General features: G+C 44.2%; 1 protein-coding gene across 6 annotated transcripts in view; it reads left to right on the forward strand.

Annotated features, from left to right (window-relative positions):
* The first annotated feature begins 1,451 nt into the window (after positions 1-1,451).
* The window catches only part of LOC120023062 (solute carrier family 22 member 6-like), a 25,853-nt gene continuing 6,205 nt past the window's right edge, over positions 1,452-21,099 (forward strand). For 2 of the 6 annotated variants that reach the window (XM_038967009.1, XM_038967010.1), the window contains exons 1-8: positions 16,390-17,684; positions 17,911-18,011; positions 18,270-18,424; positions 18,610-18,778; positions 18,966-19,068; positions 19,242-19,816; positions 20,123-20,340; positions 20,499-20,607. In XM_038967009.1, coding sequence (XP_038822937.1) covers positions 17,307-17,684; positions 17,911-18,011; positions 18,270-18,424; positions 18,610-18,778; positions 18,966-19,068; positions 19,242-19,816; positions 20,123-20,340; positions 20,499-20,607 — 1,808 coding nt within the window. In that variant the 5' untranslated portion in view covers positions 16,390-17,306. The other 4 variants (XM_038967011.1, XM_038967015.1, XM_038967013.1 and 1 more) reach the window with 4 other exon arrangements.

The following is a 21,099-nucleotide window of genomic DNA, read 5'->3' on the forward strand; positions in this document are numbered from 1 at the left end:
CTTACATATAACACGAAGCACGTAGGAACAGGTACAGACTATAACAAACGAACGAACAAACGCTACAGTCCCGTGTGGTGCGCAGACACAGACACGGACGACAATCACCCACAAACAAACAGTGAGAACAACCTACCTTAATATGACTCTCAATCAGAGGAAACGTCAAACACCTGCCTCTAATTGAGAGCCATACCAGGCAACCCAAAACCAACATAGAAACAGAAAACATAGACTGCCCAACCAAAACTCACGCCCTGACCAATAAACACATACCAAACAACAGAAAACAGGTCAGGAACGTGACAGAGAGAGAGAGAGAGAGAGACAGAAACAGAGACAGAGACAGAGAGACAGACAGACAGAGACAGACAGAGAGAGATACAGATAGAGAGAGAGAGAGAGAGAGAGAGAGAGAGAGAGAGAGAGAGAGAGAGAGAGAGCGAGAGAGAGAGAGAGAGAGAGAGAGAGAGAAACAGAGACAGATAGATACAGAAAGAGACCGATACAGACAGAGAGAGAGAGAGAGACAGAAACAGAGACAGAGACAGAGAGAGAGACAGACAGAGACAGACAGAGACAGACAGATACAGAAAGAGACCGATACAGACAGATACAGGGACAGAGACAGAGAGAGAGACAGAGACAGAAACAGAGAGAGAGACAGACAGATACAGAGATAGAGAGAGAGACAGATACAGAGAGGGACAGAAACAAAGACAGACAGAGACAGATATAGACAGAGACAGAGAGAGACAGATATAGACAGAGAGAGACAAACAGATACAGAAAGAGACCGATACAGAGGCAGAAACAGACAGATACAGAGATAGAGAGAAAGACAGATACAGAGAGGGACAGATAGAGAGACAGACAGACAGAGACAGAGAAAGACAGATACGATACATAGAGGGACAGATAGACAGACACAGAGACAGACAGATACAGAGAGGGACAGACAGAGACAGACAGAGACAGACAGAGAGGGACAGAGAGAGACAGACAGAGACAGACAGAGAGGGACAGAGAGAAACAGACAAAGACAGACAGAGACAGACAGAGAGGGACAGAGAGAAACAGACAAAGACAGACAGAGACAGACAGAGAGGGACAGACAGAGACAGACAGAGAGGGACAGACAGAGACAGACAGAGAGGGACAGACAGAGACAGACAGAGAGTACTCTTACAACCTTTTCACCAACCTGTTGTTAACCTGTTGTTATTACTGTCATAACAACCCTACTTATAACCCAATATTAAAGTTCATTTAAAAGGATTTAGCTGAGCTGTCTTCAGGATGTCCTGTCTGTCTTTATCTGTTAGTTGGCCAGACCTTGCAGTGTGTTGACGCGCCGTGGTTCTAAAGGTCCGCTTCCCGACACTCCACCTCCCGGTGTGCACCGCCAACACACGGGAACGCGCCAGTCTACATTAGAAGAACTGACAAGAATAATTGCAAATGTAGAGTTTCGGTCGGCGAACGGGTAGGGAGAGAGAAAAGAGAAAGAGAGGAGCCCGAGGGGAGACAGACCCCATGACAAGAGGCACTTCGGTGGGCGAGGGAGAACGCGAAAGCACGGTGAAGCAGAATGGTCCTCCTCAGAAGACGTCCAGAGAAGTTCACATAGTCTTCCTCCCCGACAGATACCAACCTACTATCAACAAGGGTGAAATCATTTATTTTTTGTCGGATAAACACTCCAAACAGCCTACCCGACAACTCGGAGGAGTCCGCATGGTCCTAAAGCACATCGTTGCATCGCATTGTATCACATTCTAATTATAAAATGGGGGGGGGGGGACAAAAATTCAATTTCAGAATGTGGGGGGGGACATGTCCCCTCCCGTTGCGCCCCTGCTCGTTAGATTGTAATGCTAGACACCTTATCCACTGCTTCCTTTAACTCTATTTGTTTAGGTTGCTGTGCTCTATCACTCTGAATAAGTTAACCATTCACTAACTGACTATAGTCTATATGTACCGGCCATTTACAGCCAGTTATGGTGTTGTGGTAGTCTATATGTACCGGCCTATTACAGCCAGTTATGGTGCTGTGGTAGTCTGTATGTACCGGCCTATTACAGCCAGTTATGGTGCTGTGGTAGTCTATATGTACCGGCCTATTACAGACAGTTATGGTACTGTGGTAGTCTGTATGTACCGGCCTATTACAGCCAGTTATGGTACTGTGGTAGTCTATATGTACCGGCCATTTACAGCCAGTTATGGTGTTGTGGTAGTCTATATGTACCGGCCTATTACAGCCAGTTATGGTGCTGTGGTAGTCTGTATGTACCGGCCTATTACAGCCAGTTATGGTGCTGTGGTAGTCTATATGTACCGGCCTATTACAGACAGTTATGGTACTGTGGTAGTCTGTATGTACCGGCCTATTACAGCCAGTTATGGTGCTGTGGTAGTCTGTATGTACCGGCCTATTACAGCCAGTTATGGTGCTGTGGTAGTCTGTATGTACCGGCCTATTACAGCCAGTTATGGTGCTGTGGTAGTCTATATGTACCGGCCTATTACAGACAGTTATGGTACTGTGGTAGTCTGTATGTACCGGCCTATTACAGCCAGTTATGGTGCTGTGGTAGTCTGTATGTACGGGCCTATTACAGCCAGTTATAGTGCTGTGGTAGTCTGTATGTACCGGCCTATTACAGCCAGTTATAGTGCTGTGGTAGTCTGTATGTACCGGCCTATTACAGCCAGTTATGGTGCTGTGGTAGTCTGTATGTACCGGCCTATTACAGCCAGTTATGGTACTGTGGTAGTCTGTATGTACCGGCCTATTACAGCCAGTTATGGTACTGTGGTAGTCTATATGTACCGGCCTATTACAGCCAGTTATGGTGCTGTGGTAGTCTGTATGTACCGGCCTATTACAGACAGTTATGGTGCTGTGGTAGTCTATATGTACCGGCCTATTACAGCCAGTTATGGTGTTGTGGTAGTCTATATGTACCGGCCTATTACAGCCAGTTATGGTGTTGTGGTAGTCTATATGTACCGGCCTATTACAGCCAGTTATGGTGTTGTGGTAGTCTATATGTACCGGCCTATTACAGCCAGTTATGGTGTTGTGGTAGTCTGTATGTACCGGCCTATTACAGCCCGTTATGGTGCTGTGGTAGTCTATATGTACCGGCCTATTACAGACAGTTATGGTGCTGTGGTAGTCTGTATGTACCGGCCTATTACAGCCAGTTATGATACTGTGGTAGTCTATATGTACCGGCCTATTACAGCCAGTTATGGTGTTGTGGTAGTCTATATGTACCGGCCTATTACAGCCAGTTATGGTGTTGTGGTAGTCTATATGTACCGGCCTATTACAGCCAGTTATGGTGCTGTGGTAGTCTGTATGTACCGGCCTATTACAGCCCGTTATGGTGCTGTGGTAGTCTGTATGTACCGGCCTATTACAGACAGTTATGGTTGCTGTGGTAGTCTGTATGTACCGGCCTATTACAGCCGGTTATGGTGCTGTGGTAGTCTATATGTACCGGCCTATTACAGCCAGTTATGGTACTGTGGTAGTCTATATGTACCGGCCTATTACAGACAGTTATGGTGCTGTGGTAGTCTATATGTACCAGCCTATTACAGCCAGTTATGGTACTGTGGTAGTCTATATGTACCGGCCTATTACAGCCCGTTATGGTGCTGTGGTAGTCTGTATGTACCGGCCTATTACAGCCAGTTATGGTGCTGTGGTAGTCTATATGTACCGGCCTATTACAGCCAGTTATGGTGTTGTGGTAGTCTATATGTACCAGCCTATTACAGCCAGTTATGGTACTGTGGTAGTCTATATGTACCGGCCTATTACAGCCCGTTATGGTGCTGTGGTAGTCTATATGTACCGGCCTATTACAGCCAGTTATGGTGCTGTGGTAGTCTATATGTACCGGCCTATTACAGCCAGTTATGGTGCTGTGGTAGTCTATATGTACCGGCCTATTACAGCCCGTTATGGTGCTGTGGTAGTCTGTATGTACCGGCCTATTACAGCCAGTTATGGTGCTGTGGTAGTCTATATGTACCGGCCTATTACAGCCCGTTATGGTACTGTGGTAGTCTATATGTACCGGCCTATTACAGCCCGTTATGGTACTGTGGTAGTCTATATGTACCGGCCTAGTACAGCCCGTTATGGTACTGTGGTAGTCTATATGTACCGGCCTATTACAGCCAGTTATGGTGTTGTGGTAGTCTGTATGTACCGGCCTATTACAGCCAGTTATGGTGCTGTGATTATGGTGCTGTGGTAGTCTGTATGTACCGGCCTATTACAGCCAGTTATGGTACTGTGGTAGTCTGTATGTACCGGCCTATTACAGCCAGTTATGGTGCTGTGGTAGTCTGTATGTACCGGCCTATTACAGCCAGTTATGGTACTGTGGTAGTCTGTATGTACCGGCCTATTACAGCCAGTTATGGTACTGTGGTAGTCTGTATGTACCGGCCTATTACAGCCAGTTATGGTGCTGTGGTAGTCTGTATGTACCGGCCTATTACAGACAGTTATGGTGCTGTGGTAGTCTATTAGTACCGGCCTATTACAGCCAGTTATGATGCTGTGGTAGTCTATTAGTACCGGCCTATTACAGCCAGTTATGGTACTGTGGTAGTCTGTATGTACCGGCCTATTACAGCCAGTTATGGTGCTGTGGTAGTCTGTATGTACCGGCCTATTACAGCCAGTTATGGTGCTGTGGTAGTCTATATGTACCGGCCTATTACAGCCAGTTATGGTGCTGTGGTAGTCTGTATGTACCGGCCTATTACAGCCAGTTATGGTGCTGTGGTAGTCTGTATGTACCGGCCATTTACAGCCAGTTATGGTGCTGTGGTAGTCTGTATGTACCGGCCTATTACAGCCAGTTATGGTGCTGTGGTAGTCTGTATGTACCGGCCTATTACAGCCCGTTATGGTGCTGTGGTAGTCTGTATGTACCGGCCTATTACAGCCAGTTATGGTGCTGTGGTAGTCTATATGTACCGGCCTATTACAGCCAGTTATGGTGCTGTGGTAGTCTGTATGTACCGGCCTATTACAGCCAGTTATGGTGCTGTGGTAGTCTATATGTACCGGCCTATTACAGCCCGTTATGGTGCTGTGGTAGTCTGTATGTACCGGCCTATTACAGACAGTTATGGTGCTGTGGTAGTCTGTATGTACCGGCCTATTACAGCCAGTTATGGTACTGTGGTAGTCTGTATGTACCGGCCTATTACAGCCAGTTATGGTACAGCTTTGAGTCTGAGGCTATAGCTGATGTATATCCTGTAAGGGCATTCCATTATTATTTATTTATTAGTAATCCGTCATTGAGTATTATAGTGCCTAGATTTGTGTGTTGATGTACGTACTATGCTAAGCCAGTCTATTTGTTGTTAGCAGGCCATTTTTACTATGTTAAGTCAGTCTATTTGTTGTAAAAAGGCCCTACTACTATTCTTAGCCAGTCTATTGGTTGTAAACCGGCCATACTACTATGCTAAGCCAGTCTATTGGTTGTAAACAGGCCATGCTACTATGCTAAGCCAATCTATTTGTTGTAAACCGGCCATGCTATTATGCTAAGGCAGTCTATTTGTTGTAAACCGGCCATGCTCCTACGTTAAGCCAGTCTATTGGTTGTAAACAGGCCATGCTACTATGTTAAGCCAGTCTATTGGTTGTAAACAGGCCATGCTACTATGCTAAGCAAGTCTATTGGTTGTAAACAGGCCATGCTACTATGCTAAGCCAGTCTATTGGTTGTAAACAGGCCATGCTACTATGCTAAGCCAGTCTATTGGTTGTAAATAGGCCATGCTATTATGCTAAGCCAGTCTATTGGTTGTAAACAGGCCATGCTACTATGCTAAGCCAATCTATTTGTTGTAAACCGGCCATGCTACTATGCTAAGCCAGTATATTGGTTGTAAACAGGCCATGCTACTATGCTAAGCCAGTCTATTGGTTGTAAACAGGCCATGCTACTATGCTAAGCCAGTCTATTGGTTGTAAACAGACCACGCTATTATGCTAAGCCAGTCTATTGGTTGTAAACAGGCCATGCTACTATGCTAAGCCAATCTATTGGTTGTAAACAGGCCATGCTACTATGCTAAGCCAGTCTATTGGTTGTAAACAGGCCATGCTACTATGCTAAGCCAGTCTATTGGTTGTAAACAGGCCATGCTACTATGCTAAGCCAGTCTATTGGTTGTAAACAGGCCATGCTATTATGCTATGCCAGTCTATTGGTTGTAAACAGGCCATGCTATTATGCTAAGCAAGTGTATTGGTTGTAAACAGGCCATACTACTATGCTAAGCCAGTCTATTGGTTGTAAACAGGCCATGCTACTATGCTAAGCAAGTCTATTGGTTGTAAACAGGCCATGCTATTATGCTAAGTCAGTCTATTGGTTGTAAACCGGCCATGCTACTATGCTAAGCCAATCTATTTGTTGTAAACCGGCCATGCTACTATGTTAAGCCAGTCTATTGGTTGTAAACAGGCCATGCTACTATGCTAAGCCAGAACTGGCCATAGTAATATGCTAAGCTAGTTTAGCTATTAGACACCATTTGTATCTATCTGTATTACAGCCAGCCAGTATGTTCATTACTGTACTCTCTTTCTATTTCTTTATAGAACCACACCTTTTATACACTGACACTTCTGTGAGCTGTCAATACAAAGACCTCAGTGTGACGTGGCTGAATACTTGTCTACAATCAGAGATGGGCAGTATTTCTGTTACAAGTATTTTAATTATTTTGAGTATTTTGCAACTTGAATTACACTGGGCTGAACTACATACCAGTGTATTTTGTATTTAGTATTTTCAAAATACTGTAATGTGTGTATATATATATATATACACATCTTGGCCACATCTTGGCCACATCTTACATATACACATCTTGGCCATGTTCTGTTATAATCTCCACCCGGCACAGCCAGAAGAGCACTGGCCACCCCTCATAGCCTGGTTCCTCTCTAGGTTTCTTCCTAGGTTTTGGCCTTTCTAGGGAGTTTTTCCTAGCCACCGTGCTTCTACACCTGCATTGCTTGCTGTTTGAGGTTTTAGGCTGGGTTTCTGTACAGCACTTTGTGACATCAGCTGATGTAAGAAGGGCTTTATAAATACATTTGATTTGGTTTGATTGATATATTTTTGTAGCGGTTCACATTTTGTAACCCCCTTTCACCCAGTATTGGTATCCGAAGTGGGATAGCACTGTGGAATGATAAAAGTGATTGCCAAATGAACTAAATATATATGTATACGTAAAAATGAACCATTGCAAAGTATGCTGAGAATTATTCTAATGAGCTCCGCCCCGAAACAATACACAGTCTGTTTTGCAGTTCAGTTTGGTATGTTAATTTTCACATTTAGCAAACACGCTTATCGAGAGTGACTTGCTCAGCTAAGGTAGATAAAAAACAATATATCACAGTCATAGCAAGTAAAACGTTTTTGAAACCGTTAATAAGAATGTTATTGCTGTTCGGGCCGGCTACTTGCAAATGTGTTTTTTTAAATTTTAAATTACAAAATATATGAATCTGTTAAAAAAAAAAGTTTTTGTTTTGTATTTTACCCCCTTTTTGCGATCCAATTACGATCATGTCTCATCGCTGCAACTCCCCAACGGGGTCGGGAGAGGCGAAGGTCTAGCGATGCGCCCCCCGAAACATGACCCAGCAAACAGAGCTTCTTAACACTTGCCCGCTTAACCCGGAAGCCAGCTGCACCAATGCGGAGGCATATGTGTTTTTTAAAATTAAATTACAAAATACAAGTATTACAAGTATTTTGTCGTTTATTTTGATACAAAATACTATAAAGATCAATGCATCTGTATTTTGTCATTTTATTTTTTCATTCTTGCCTGTCCCTGATCTAGAATCTGTCCATACACCTCATTCATTCTGATCTAGGATCTGTCCATATACACCTCATTCATTCTGATCTAGGATCTGTCCATATACCCCTCATTCATTATGATCTAGGATCTGTCCATATACCCCTCATTCATTCTGATCTAGAATCTGTCCATATACCCTCATTCATTCTGATCTAGAATCTGTCCATATACCCTCATTCATTCTGATCTAGGATCTGTCCATATACCCTCATTCATTCTGATCTAGGATCTGTCCATATACCCTCATTCATTCTGATCTAGGATCTGTCCATATACCCCTCATTCATTATGATCTAGGATCTGTCCATATACCCTCATTCATTCTGATCTAGGATCTGTCCATATACCCCTCATTCATTATGATCTAGGATCTGTCCATATACCCTCATTCATTCTGATCTAGGATCTGTCCATATACCCCTCATTCATTCTGATCTAGGATCTGTCCATATACCCTCATTTATTCTGATCTAGGATCTGTCCATATACCCTCATTCATTCAGATCCCGCAGCAAAATCTGCAGCGCTGGAAAGGTCTGAATACTTATGTAAATGTCATATTTCAGTGTTATTTTTTATAAAGTTGCTTTGTCATTATGCGGTGTGTGTGTAGATTGAGGATAAAAACAATTTTATCCATTTTAGAATAAGGCTGTAACCTAACAAAATGTGGAAGAAGTCAAGGGGTCTGAATACTTTCACATATACTGAACAAAAATATAAACGCAACATGAAGTGTTGGTCCCATGTTTCATGAGCTGAAATAAAAGATCACAGAAATGTTCTACACACACAAAAAGCTTATTTCTCTCAAATTGGTTTATATCCCTGATAGCGAACATTTCTCCATTGCCAAGATAATCCATCCAATTGTGTGCAACTTGTCCAAACAGATCCTCAAGGTAGATGGATTATTTTAAATATGTTATTGGACAATAAACATATATGGCTTATTAACCTATACGGTCCGAATAATGATGATCCAAGCTTCTTTGACAATATATATAAGAATGTATCAACTCTACAAGCAACACTAGACTCTATTATTATAGTGGGAGATTTTAATACGGTCTTAAATACCTCTATGGACCGGAAAGGAAATCACACTACAAACTATCACCCTCAGGCACTTAAGGAAATCAGGAATGTCATGGATGTATTGGAATTAGTGGATATATGGAGACTTAAATACCCTGACCTAGTGAGATATACATGGCGGAGGCTTAATCAAGCTAGTCGCCTTGACTACTTTCTTATATCATTCTCTCTGGCACCAAAAGTTAAAAAGTGTTTGATAGGGGACAGAATGCGGTCGGACCATCACATAATTGGCATATATATTACTCTTACAGAATTTCCACGTGGGCGAGGATATTGGAAATTTAATCAAAGCCTACTAGATGATAAATTGTTTAGAACTAGGACAGAAGAATTTATAACTGACTTTTTTAGACATAACATAGGTACAGCAGATCCCCATATTGTATGGGACACTTTTAAGTGTGCCTTTAGAGGCCATGCAATTCAGTACTCATCTATAAAACAAAAGCAATTTCGATCAAAAGAGTCCATATTAACAAAGGAAATTGAAGGACTAACAGTACAGTTAGATAACAATAAAAACGGTACCATAGAGGCACAGAATAAGTTAGAGGAAAAACAAAAAGAAATGGAGGAACTTATTCAAGAAAGATCCAGTGTAATATATTACAAAAATAAAGCGAACTGGATGGAATATGGGGAAAAATGCACCAAATTCTTTTTCAATCGTCAATATAGAAATGCTACCAAAAAAAACGTATTAAAACTTGTTACAAATGATGGAGTCACGCATGATTCACCAAATGATATTTTGAAAGAGGAAGTAAAGTACTTTAAGAATATATTTTCGTTTCAGGCTCCTCCATCTCCACTAACTGAAACTAATTGTATGGATTTTTTTCCTATTAATAATGTAAAATTAACATCTGTACAGAAAGACTCATGTGAAGGCCTAATTACAGAGGAGGAACTACTTGATGCAATTGGGGCCTTTAAGGATGGGAAAACTCCAGGACTGGATGGCATACCAGTGGAAGTATACAAACATTTTTTTGATATACTCAAAGGACCATTATTAGCTTGTTTTAACCACTCCTATATAAATGATAGATTATCAGACACGCAACAAGAAGGTGTGATATCATTATTACTGAAACAGGACCCAAGTGGTATATATAAAGATCCAGTCCATTTAAAAAATTGGAGACCTCTTACACTTCAGTGTTGTGATGCAAAAATCCTAGCAAAATGCTTGGCGCATAGAATAAAAAAAGTTTTGTCAGATATTATTCATCCTAATCAGACAGGTTTTTTACATGGACGATACATTGGAGATAATATAAGGCAAGTACTGGAAACAATGGAACACTATGAAATATCGGGGACACCAGGCCTGGTTTTCATAGCTGATTTTGAAAAGGCTTTTGATAAAGTACGACTGGAGTTTATATATAAATGCCTAGAATATTTCAATTTTGGGGAATCTCTTATAAAATGGGTAAAAATTATGTATAGTAACCCTAGGTGTAAAATAGTAAATAATGGCTACATCTCAGAAAGTTTTAAACTATCTAGAGGAGTAAAACAAGGTTGTCCACTATCGGCATATCTATTTATTATTGCCATCGAAATGTTAGCTGTTAAAATTAGATCAAACATTAATATTAAGGGATTAGAAATCCAGGGCCTAAAAACTAAGGTGTCATTGTACGCTGATGATTCATGTTTTCTTTTAAAACCACAACTAGAAACTCTCCACGGCCTCTTAGAGGATCTAGATACATTTGCTATCCTCTCTGGATTAAAACCAAATTATGATAAATGTACCATATTACGTATTGGATCACTAAAAAATACACATTTTACATTGCCATGTAGTTTACCAATTAAATGGTCTGACGGTGATGTGGACATACTCGGTATACAAATCCCAAAAGAAAGAAATGATCTCACTCCAATAAATTTTTATAGAAAGTTAGCAAAAATAGATAAGATCTTGCTACCATGGAAAGGAAAATACCTGTCTATTTGTGGGAAAATCACCCTGATTAACTCTTTAATCATATCACAGTTTACCTATTTGCTTATGGTTTTGCCTACACCTAGTGACCTGCTTTTTAAATTATATGAACAAAAAATATTCAATTTTATTTGGAACGGCAAGCCAGATAAAATTAAAAGGGCCTATTTATATAACGAATATGAATTCGGAGGGCAGAAATTATTAAATATTAAAGCATTAGACCTCTCACTAAAGGCATCAGTCATACAAAAGTTATACTTAAATCCAAACTGGTTCTCTAGTAGATTGGTACGAATGTCTCATCCTATGTTCAAGAAGGGCCTTTTTCCCTTTATTCAGATTACACCTGCTCACTTTCGGTTGCTTGAAAAGGAAATAATTTCCAAAATATCTTTATTTTTTAAACAAGCCTTAGAAAGTTGGTTGCAATTTCAGTTTAATCCACCTGAAAGGACGGAACAAATAGTACAACAAATCTTGTGGTTAAATTCAAATATAGTAATTGATAAAAAAACTGTATTTATCGAAGAAATGTTTAAAAAAGGTATAATTTTTGTGAATGATATCATAAATAGGACTGGTGGAGTAATGTCACACATGCAGCTAACACAGACATATGGAAATGTCTGCTCTACCCAAAATTACAACCAATTAATTGCGGCATTACCACAAAAATGGAAGAGGCAGGTGGAAGGGGATAAAAGTAAGGAACTTGTATGTCGGCCTTATATTAAAGAACATAAATGGTTAAAGAAAAGTGTGATAAATAAAAACATATACCAATTTCATTTAAGGACCAAAAAACTTACAGCTGTGCCATATAAATTGCAAAATAGTTGGGAAGAGATTTTCGATGTACCCATTCCATGGCACATGGTTTATGAATTGATACGCAAAACAACGCCGGATTCAAAACTTCGAATTTTTCAATTTAAATTATTGTACAAAATTCTTGCAACTAATAGAATGTTATATATATGGGGGATACAATCTTCCCAGCTCTGTAGATTCTGCTGTGAGGAGGCAGAGTCATTAGACCATTTATTTTGGTATTGTCCGCATGTAGCTCGTTTTTGGTCACAGGTCCAGGAATGGTTGAAGAATTGCAACATTTGCGTAGAACTAACGCTACAGATAGCAATACTGGGGGATTTGAAAAGCCATAGTCAATCAATCAATAATATAATAATTATTTTAGCAAAAATGTTTATTTTTAATTTACAATCCGTGGAAGCTATGAGAATAGGAAGATTCAAATATTTTGTGAAGCATCACAGCACAGTTGAAAAATATATGGCAAATAAAAATCCGAAATGGATGATGTTGGAAGATAGATGGGAAAGGTTGAGTGGAGCTGAAGGGTGGGACTAATAACAAGATAAACAATGTAGGGCATACGGGATCTGTGAAATGTGTATAGGTGCGGAGCTATTGTGAAATAGCACAGTTACAAGTGGAAATCAAACTGGATGGACAACAGAAATAGAGGAAGGACTAAGAACAAACAAGAGAGAACTATTATAAAGTAGACTGTGTCTGTAAAATGTGTATAAGATGTATAAATTGAAGGTAAAAACAGAAATGTTTATCAGTTTACTCCAATTGGGGGATCGGTGGTAGGGTTTGCGGGGAATAATAATAAAGGTATACTCTTTAAAAAAGTATGTATGTCTATGTAGGTATGTGTATGTATATATGTGTATATGTATGCATACGTGAATGGATATATATATTTACCCAAAAAAATATGGGGGATTGGAAATGATGCAGACAATTACATTGGAAGCAACATTCTTTCCGCAATATTAAGCTGATCCACCCCCCCCCAAAAAAAAAAAAAAAAAAAGATAATCCATCCACCTGACAGGTGTGGCATATCAATAAGCTTATTAAACAGCATGATCATTACCTTGTGCTACGGACAATAAAAGGCCACTCTAAAATGTGCAGTTTTGTCCCACAACACAATGCCACAGATGTGTCAAGTTTTGAGGGAGAGTGCAATTAGCATGCTGACTGCAGGAATGTCAACCAGAGCTGCAGGAATGTAAACCAGAGCTCTCTGCGAGAGAATTTAATGTTTATTTCTGTACCATAAATCGCCTCCAATGTTGATTTACTGAATTTGGCCATCCGGCCTCACAACCACAGACAACGTGTAACCAGGACCTCCACATCTGACTTCTTCACCAACGGGACTGTCTGAAACCAGCCACCCAGACTGATGAAACTGAGGAGTATTTCTGTCTGTAATAAAGCCCTTTTGTGTGGAAAAACTAATTCTGATTGGCTGGGCCTGGCTCCCCAGTGGGTGGGCCTATGCCCTCCCAGGCCCACCCATGGCTGCGCCCCTGCTCTGTATGTGAAATCCATAGATTATGACACATAGTCAGCCACAGCCCACAGAGCTCCACTATGTCTACCTGTACGGAGGCCCTGTCTGTTCAGCCACAGCCCACAGAGCTCCACTATGTCTACCTGTACGGAGGCCCTGTCCATTCAGCCACAGCCCACAGAGCTCCACATTGTCTACCTGTACTGAGGCCCTGTCTGTTCAGCCACAGCCCACAGAGCTCCACATTGTCTACCTGTACGGAGGCCCTGTCCGTTCAGCCACAGCCCACAGAGCTCCACATTGTCTACCTGTACGGAGGCCCTGTCCGTTCAGCCACAGCCCACAGAGCTCCACTATGTCTACCTGTACTGAGGCCCTGTCCGTTCAACCACAGCCCACAGATCTCCACTATGTCTACCTGTACTGAGGCCCTGTCCGTTCAGCCACAGCCCACAGATCTCCACTATGTCTACCTGTACTGAGGCCCTGTCTGTTCAGCCACAGCCCACAGATCTCCAATATGTCTACCTGTACTGAGGCCCTGTCCGTTCAACCACAGCCCACAGAGCTCCACATTGTCTACCTGTACTGAGGCCCTGTCCATTCAGCCACAGCCCACAGAGCTCCACTATGTCTACCTGTACTGAGGCCCTGTCTGTTCAGCCACAGCCCACAGAGCTCCACATTGTCTACCTGTACTGAGGCCCTGTCTGTTCAGCCACAGCCCACAGAGCTCCACATTGTCTACCTGTACTGAGGCCCTGTCCGTTCAGCCACAGCCCACAGAGCTCCACATTGTCTACCTGTACGGAGGCCCTGTCCACTCAGCCACAGCCCACAGATCTCCACTATGTCTACCTGTACTGAGGCCCTGTCCGTTCAGCCACAGCCCACAGAGCTCCACATTGTCTACCTGTACTGAGGCCCTGTCCGTTCAGCCACAGCCCACAGAGCTCCACATTGTCTACCTGTACTGAGGCCCTGTCTGTTCAGCCACAGCCCACAGAGCTCCACATTGTCTACCTGTACTGAGGCCCTGTCCATTCAGCCACAGCCCACAGAGCTCCACTATGTCTACCTGTACTGAGGCCCTGTCTGTTCAGCCACAGCCCACAGAGCTCCACTATGTCTACCTGTACTGAGGCCCTGTCTGTTCAGCCACAGCCCACAGAGCTCCACATTGTCTACCTGTACGGAGGCCCTGTCCGTTCAACCACAGCCCACAGATCTCCACTATGTCTACCTGTACTGAGGCCCTGTCTGTTCAGCCACAGCCCACAGATCTCCACTATGTCTACCTGTACTGAGGCCCTGTCTGTTCAGCCACAGCCCACAGAGCTCCACATTGTCTACCTGTACTGAGGCCCTGTCTGTTCAGCCACAGCCCACAGATCTCCACTATGTCTACCTGTACTGAGGCCCTGTCTGTTCAGCCACAGCCCACAGAGCTCCACATTGTCTACCTGTACGGAGGCCCTGTCCGTTCAGCCACAGCCCACAGAGCTCCACTATGTCTACCTGTACTGAGGCCCTGTCCGTTCAGCCACAGTCCACAGAGCTCCACATTGTCTACCTGTACGGAGGCCCTGTCCGTTCAGCCACAGCCCACAGAGCTCCACATTGTCTACCTGTACGGAGGCCCTGTCCGTTCAGCCACAGCCCACAGAGCTCCACATTGTCTACCTGTACAGAGGCCCTGTCCGTTCAGCTGTGATGAATCATGGGCGGGGCCTTAATGTGTAGATATTTCCTCATTCCTTGGTCGATTTTGTTTGTCTTTATGCGTCCTTGTCGATTGTAGTCCTAATTAATTCCTTTGATGCCTTGTTTTTCAATGCATTTGTAGGATTTATCTGGCATAGTTTTCATTCACAATGAGTTATTTTATGCTCCAGTTACTTTCACATTGATGTCTGCATTTGAAGTAGGTCTTGATAGTGTGTATTATGCGTCTATATGCACTGTTCCACAAGTAGGCCAAACGGGTCAATGTAGCCTATGTATGACGAGGTTGAGTAGTAAATTGTACACGCCATTCCGCATGCCAAACCTAATATAAACCTAATATTGAGGTGATAATGTCTGGGGGACATTTTATTTGTTTTTGCTGTTCTCCAAAATAGCATTTTAGAGTTTTTAAATGGTGTAGAAGTACAGTAAATGTGTTTCAACTGGTGGTGGTATTTCTACACCCCCCACTTCGCCCCCACCCCCCTTTAAAAAAACAAGACACACCCAAACTATTTCCCGTGGCCTTTTCCCATGTCAATAAAGCCCTTTTTAATTTACATTTTCAATTAACTAGGCAAGTCATTTAAAAACAATTGTTTCTTTACAAGGATAGATATTTACATTGTCAGCTCAGGGATTCGAACCAGCAACCTTTTGGTTACTGGCCCCGATGCTCTAACCACTAGGGTACCTGCCGCCTCGAATTGAATTGAGAGAGACAGTGAATGGGAAGGAGAGAGAAGAGACGTGAGAGAGAGAAGTAAGACGGGGAGAGAAGGAGAATAGAAGAGGTGTAGTTCTAGAGAAGGTTTAGGTAACCTTGTCGTCGGGAAATCTGGTGCACGAGGACTAGTAAGGTGTTTATTCACTCCAGACCACTACGTCACGATTTGTTATGATTAGACTTTGCTGTTACAGCACTTCTTCCGCCGAGGAGACAGTTGACGGGGAGTTCTAGGAGTTTTACGATCTAACCAGTCCGGTGACATGGCGAGAGAGGCGGTAAGCAGAGAGAGATAGTGAAAGAGAAGTGCCTGCTACTATGGCTCCGTTACAGCTCGCGGTGTACTGGCGTCTCGCGCTCATATTCTTCTTCATGGCGTTTCTCTTCTTCCTCGACCTCTTCGCTGTTAGCAGAGCAACCTCCTCGTGCAATAACGTCCCGGGTGAGTTACCGGCCCGGAGTCGAACCTTTGGAGAAGTATCTTCTAGTGCCAATACACAGAACTGGACTACATGGGAGGTGCGCGAGGTATTATTACCGCCACAGGATGAGATTACGGGTGGGAACGACACGGAAAGAGAGAATGTGAGTAAACCGCAAAAGTTTTACAGTTTCTACATGATTGGCAGTTATTATAATGGTCTAAATCAGTGTAAACATCAACAAGCTGCATGAACAGATTCCTATGATGTAGAAATGTAGTGTACAACCTGGGTTTCACAGACCCAGTTGAACCCAGCTTTAGTTTATTAACAGATAGTATATAATGTAATCAACACTGATTAAGCAGCATTGCATTCCTCCTGTTTGTACTCTAACTTCCCCTCGAACAACAATAAATGAGTCAATGAACACCTAATCATAGAAAAAGCAGGGTAACCCGGGTACAGAGCCACAGCCATCTACACCCTCACTGACCAAGTAAACACACTCCCAGAATGTATGTCAGATTTATCCCTCTGTGTGTGTGTTAGGAAACAACTTAGAAGTCCCAGTTTGATTATTAGTCATAGAGACATGATATACTGTAATGGGGTACACAGTGGAACAAAACGCTTCCCCCTCGACAATGGAATGAAACGCTTCCCCCTCGACAATGGAACAAAATTCTTCCCCCTCGACAATGGAATGAAATGCTTCCCCCTCGACAATGGAATGAAACGCTTCCCCCTCGACAATGGAATGAAATGCTTCCCCTCGACAATGGAATGAAATGCTTCCCCTCGACAATGGAACGAAATGCTTCCCCCTCGACAATGGAACAAAACGCTTCCCCCTCGACAATGGAATGAAATGCTTCCCCCTCGACAATGGAATGAAACGCTTCCCCCTCGACAATGGAATGAAATGCTTCCCCTCGACAATGGAACGAAATGCTTCCCCCTCGACAATGGAATGAAATGCTTCCCCCTCGACAATGGAACTAAACGCTTCCCCCTCGACAATGGAACGAAACGCTTCCCCCTCGACACTGGAATGAAACGCTTCCCCCTCGACAATGGAATGAAATGCTTCCCCCTCGACAATGGAACGAAATGCTTCCCCCTCAAAAATGGAACGAAATGCTTCCCCTCGACAATGGAACGAAATGCTTCCCCCTCGACAATGGAACGAAATGCTTCCCTTTCGACAATGGAACGAAATGCTTCCCTTTCGACAATGGAACGAAATGCTTCCCTTTCGACAATGGAACAAAATGCTTCCCCTCGGCAACGGAACGAAACGCTTCCCCTCGGCAACGGAACGAAACGCTTGTCCTCGGCAACGGAACGAAACGCTTGTTCTCTGCAACGGAACGAAACGCTTGTTCTCTGCAACGGAACGAAACGCTTGTCCTCGGCAACGGAACGAAACGCTTCCCCTCGGCAACGGAACGACAACAGAAAGTAAGTGACTAAAAGGAGTGTCACATGGCAAGACGTTTCACAACACACAGTAGTGATAAGAAATACCGTCATGTCTCGGGGCTGAGGACACAGTGTTACAACATACAGCTAGATTACTAAAACATTATCTGGTACAAACATCGGTGTGTGTTACAGGACACAGTGTTACAACATACAGCTAGATTACTAAAACATTATCTGGTACAAACATCAGTGTGTGTTACAGGACACAGTGTGTATGGACCCGGAGGTGATGTCGTACAGTCAGACCATCTACATGACTGGTCTTCTGCTAGGATCTCTGTTTGGAGGAGCTCTCTCTGACAGGTGAGACTCTCACTCACTCACTCACTCACTCACTCACTCACTCACTCACTCACTCACTCACTCACTCACTCACTCACTCACTCACTCACTCACTCACTCACTCACACACACACACACACACACACACACACACACACACACACACACACACACACACACACACTCTCACAGTAAATCATACACTGTAACACATTGATGGTGTGTGTGTGTGTGTGTGTGTGTGTGTGTGTGTGTGTGTGTGTGTGTGTCTGTGACCAGGTACGGTAAGCGAGCAGTGCTGCTGGTGTGTGTGTGTGTTAATGCTGTGACTGCTGTGCTGCCGGCAGTCCTTCCTCAAGCCCTCCTCTTCCTCACCCTGCGCTGTCTGGCCGGGGTCTCCTGCTGCTGCATCAATATCTGCAGCTTCAGTCTGGGTAACAGACACACACCTCCCCTGATGTAACTGTGTGTGTGTGTGCATGTGTGCGCCTGTGTGCATGGATTTAACAGTGTGTGTGTGTGTGTGTGTGTGTGTGTGTGTGTGTGTGTGTGTGTGTGTGTGTGTGTGTGTGTGTGTGTGTGTGTGTGTGTGTGTGTGTGTGTGTGTGTGTGTGTGTAGGTGTGGAATGGAGTCTTCCCAGGTATCGTATCTGGCCCCCGGCCCTCCTGTCCTTCTCCTTCAGTCTGGGTATGATGGCCCTGGCTCCGCTGGCGTACCTGACACACACCTGGACACAGCTACACCTGGCACTGGCCGTACCACAGATCCTCTGTCTGCCACTCTACTAGTGAGTACACACACACACACACACACACACACACACACACACACACACACACACACACACACACACACACACACACACACACACACACACACACACACACAGTGTTCAGAGTTGACTATAATGTGGTATTCTTATGCAAATAGGAATGTAGTTTGACAGAGAAATAATAATGATAACTCTCTCTCAGTTGTATTCCTGAGTCTCCTCGCTGGCTGCTCCTGAAAAGGAGGACAGAGACTCTGGAGCAGTATAGGAGACACAGTCCTGAGGACAGACGCTTTCTAGACCTGGTACAAACACACACACACACACACACACACACACACACACACACACACACACACACACACACACACACACACACACACACACACACACACACACACACACACACACACACACACACTCACAAGGCAGTGTTCCCTAACTCAACTCAAGCCTGTGTGTGGTCTTTCTGACCTAGTTGTTGGACACAGAGGGGAAGGACCTGCAGGAAGTCCACCTGAACACAGAGGGGAAGGACCTGCAGGAAGTCCACCTGAACACAGAGGGGAAGGACCTGCAGGAAGTCCACCTGAACACAGAGGGGAAGGACCTGCAGGAAGTCCACCTGAACACAGAGGGGAAGGACCTGCAGGAAGTCCACCTGAACACAGAGGGGAAGGACCTGCAGGAAGTCCACCTGAACACAGAGGGGAAGGACCTGCAGGAAGTCCACCTGAACACAGAGGGGAAGGACCTGCAGGAAGTCCACCTGAACACAGAGGGGAAGGACCTGCAGGAAGTCCACCTGGACACAGAGGGGAAGGACCTGCAGGAAGTCCACCTGGACACAGACACACCTGACAATAAGACAAACACACTGGAGACTGACACACCTGACAATGAGACACACACACTGGAGACTGACACACCTGACAATGAGACACACACACCAAAGACAGACACACAAACATGGGAGGAACACACACTTTCCCACTGCGGACACATGAGAAGTCCTACCATCCTTCTGCGCCTGGTCATCTTGAGTTACATTGGGTAGGTCAGTGTGTGTGTGTGTGTGTGTGTGTGTGTGTGTGTGTGTGTGTGTGTGTGTGTGTGTGTGTGTGTGTGTGTGTGTGTGTGTGTGTGTGTGTGTGTGTGTGTGTGTGTGTGTGAGAAAGGCTGTCAGATTCTACCTCTGTATTCTATTTGACAGGTCTGTTCTACAGTATTTGTCTGATGCTGTCTTTCCCCCCTGTGTGTGTGTGTGTGTGTGTGTGTGTGTGTGTGTGTGTGTGTGTGTGTGTGTGTGTGTGTGTGTGTGTGTGTGTGTGTGTGTGTGTGTGTGTGTGTGTGTGTTAGGCTAGCATCAGCCCTGACGTACTACGGTATCTGTATGAATGTCGGGCGGTTCGGGGTTGATGTCTTCCTGGCTCAGTTCTTCAGCGGCCTATCAGAGGCTCCCTGCCTGCTCGTCCCATTCCTATTGGCTCGCTGGGGCAGACGCCCAATCAGCATGCTATCCCTGTTCCTCAGTGGCTCCTTCTGCCTGCTGTCCCTGCTCGCATCACGCTTCTACGGTAAGCACAAACACACACCACACACCACACACACACACACACACACACACACACACACACACACACACACACACACACACACACACACACACACACACACACACACACACACACACACACACACACACACTTCCAGTGATCCAACACTGTGTGTGTAGATGTTCCAGGGTTGGTGATGACTCTGGCCCTGGTGGGGAAGCTGTGTATGCAGACCACTGTGTTTGTCTCTGTACTCTACGGCATCGAACTCTTCCCTACGCTCATCAGGTACGGAGTGTGTGTGTGTGTGTGTGTGTGTGTGTGTGTGTGTGTGTGTGTGTGTGTGTGTGTGTGTGTGTGTGTGTGTGTGTGTGTGTGTGTGTGTGTGTGTGTGTGTGTGTGTGTGTTTGACCCCTGATGTATAGTTAAAGTTACAGGACTGGTCAGTCCCTATCTCAACCAAGGAGACACACAGCTCTGATGTAGTTCCCTCATGTCTTGTTTATCCTGCTGAGACACGCAGCTCTGATGTAGTTCCCTCATGTCTTGTTTATCCTTCTGAGTCACGCAGCTCTGATGTAGTTCCCTCATGTCTTGTTTATCCTGCTGAGTCACGCAGCTCTGATGGAGTTCCCTCATGTCTTGTTTATCCTGCTGAGTCACGCAGCTCTGATGTAGTTGTGATATCAATACATGCTCTGCAAACAGAGATACACACATCATCTATGAATCAATTATCACTCACCTGTGTACACTACCGTTCACAAGTTTGGAGTCACT

Source organism: Salvelinus namaycush, chromosome 28 (genome assembly GCF_016432855.1).
Source record: "Salvelinus namaycush isolate Seneca chromosome 28, SaNama_1.0, whole genome shotgun sequence".
NCBI lineage: Eukaryota > Metazoa > Chordata > Actinopteri > Salmoniformes > Salmonidae > Salvelinus > Salvelinus namaycush.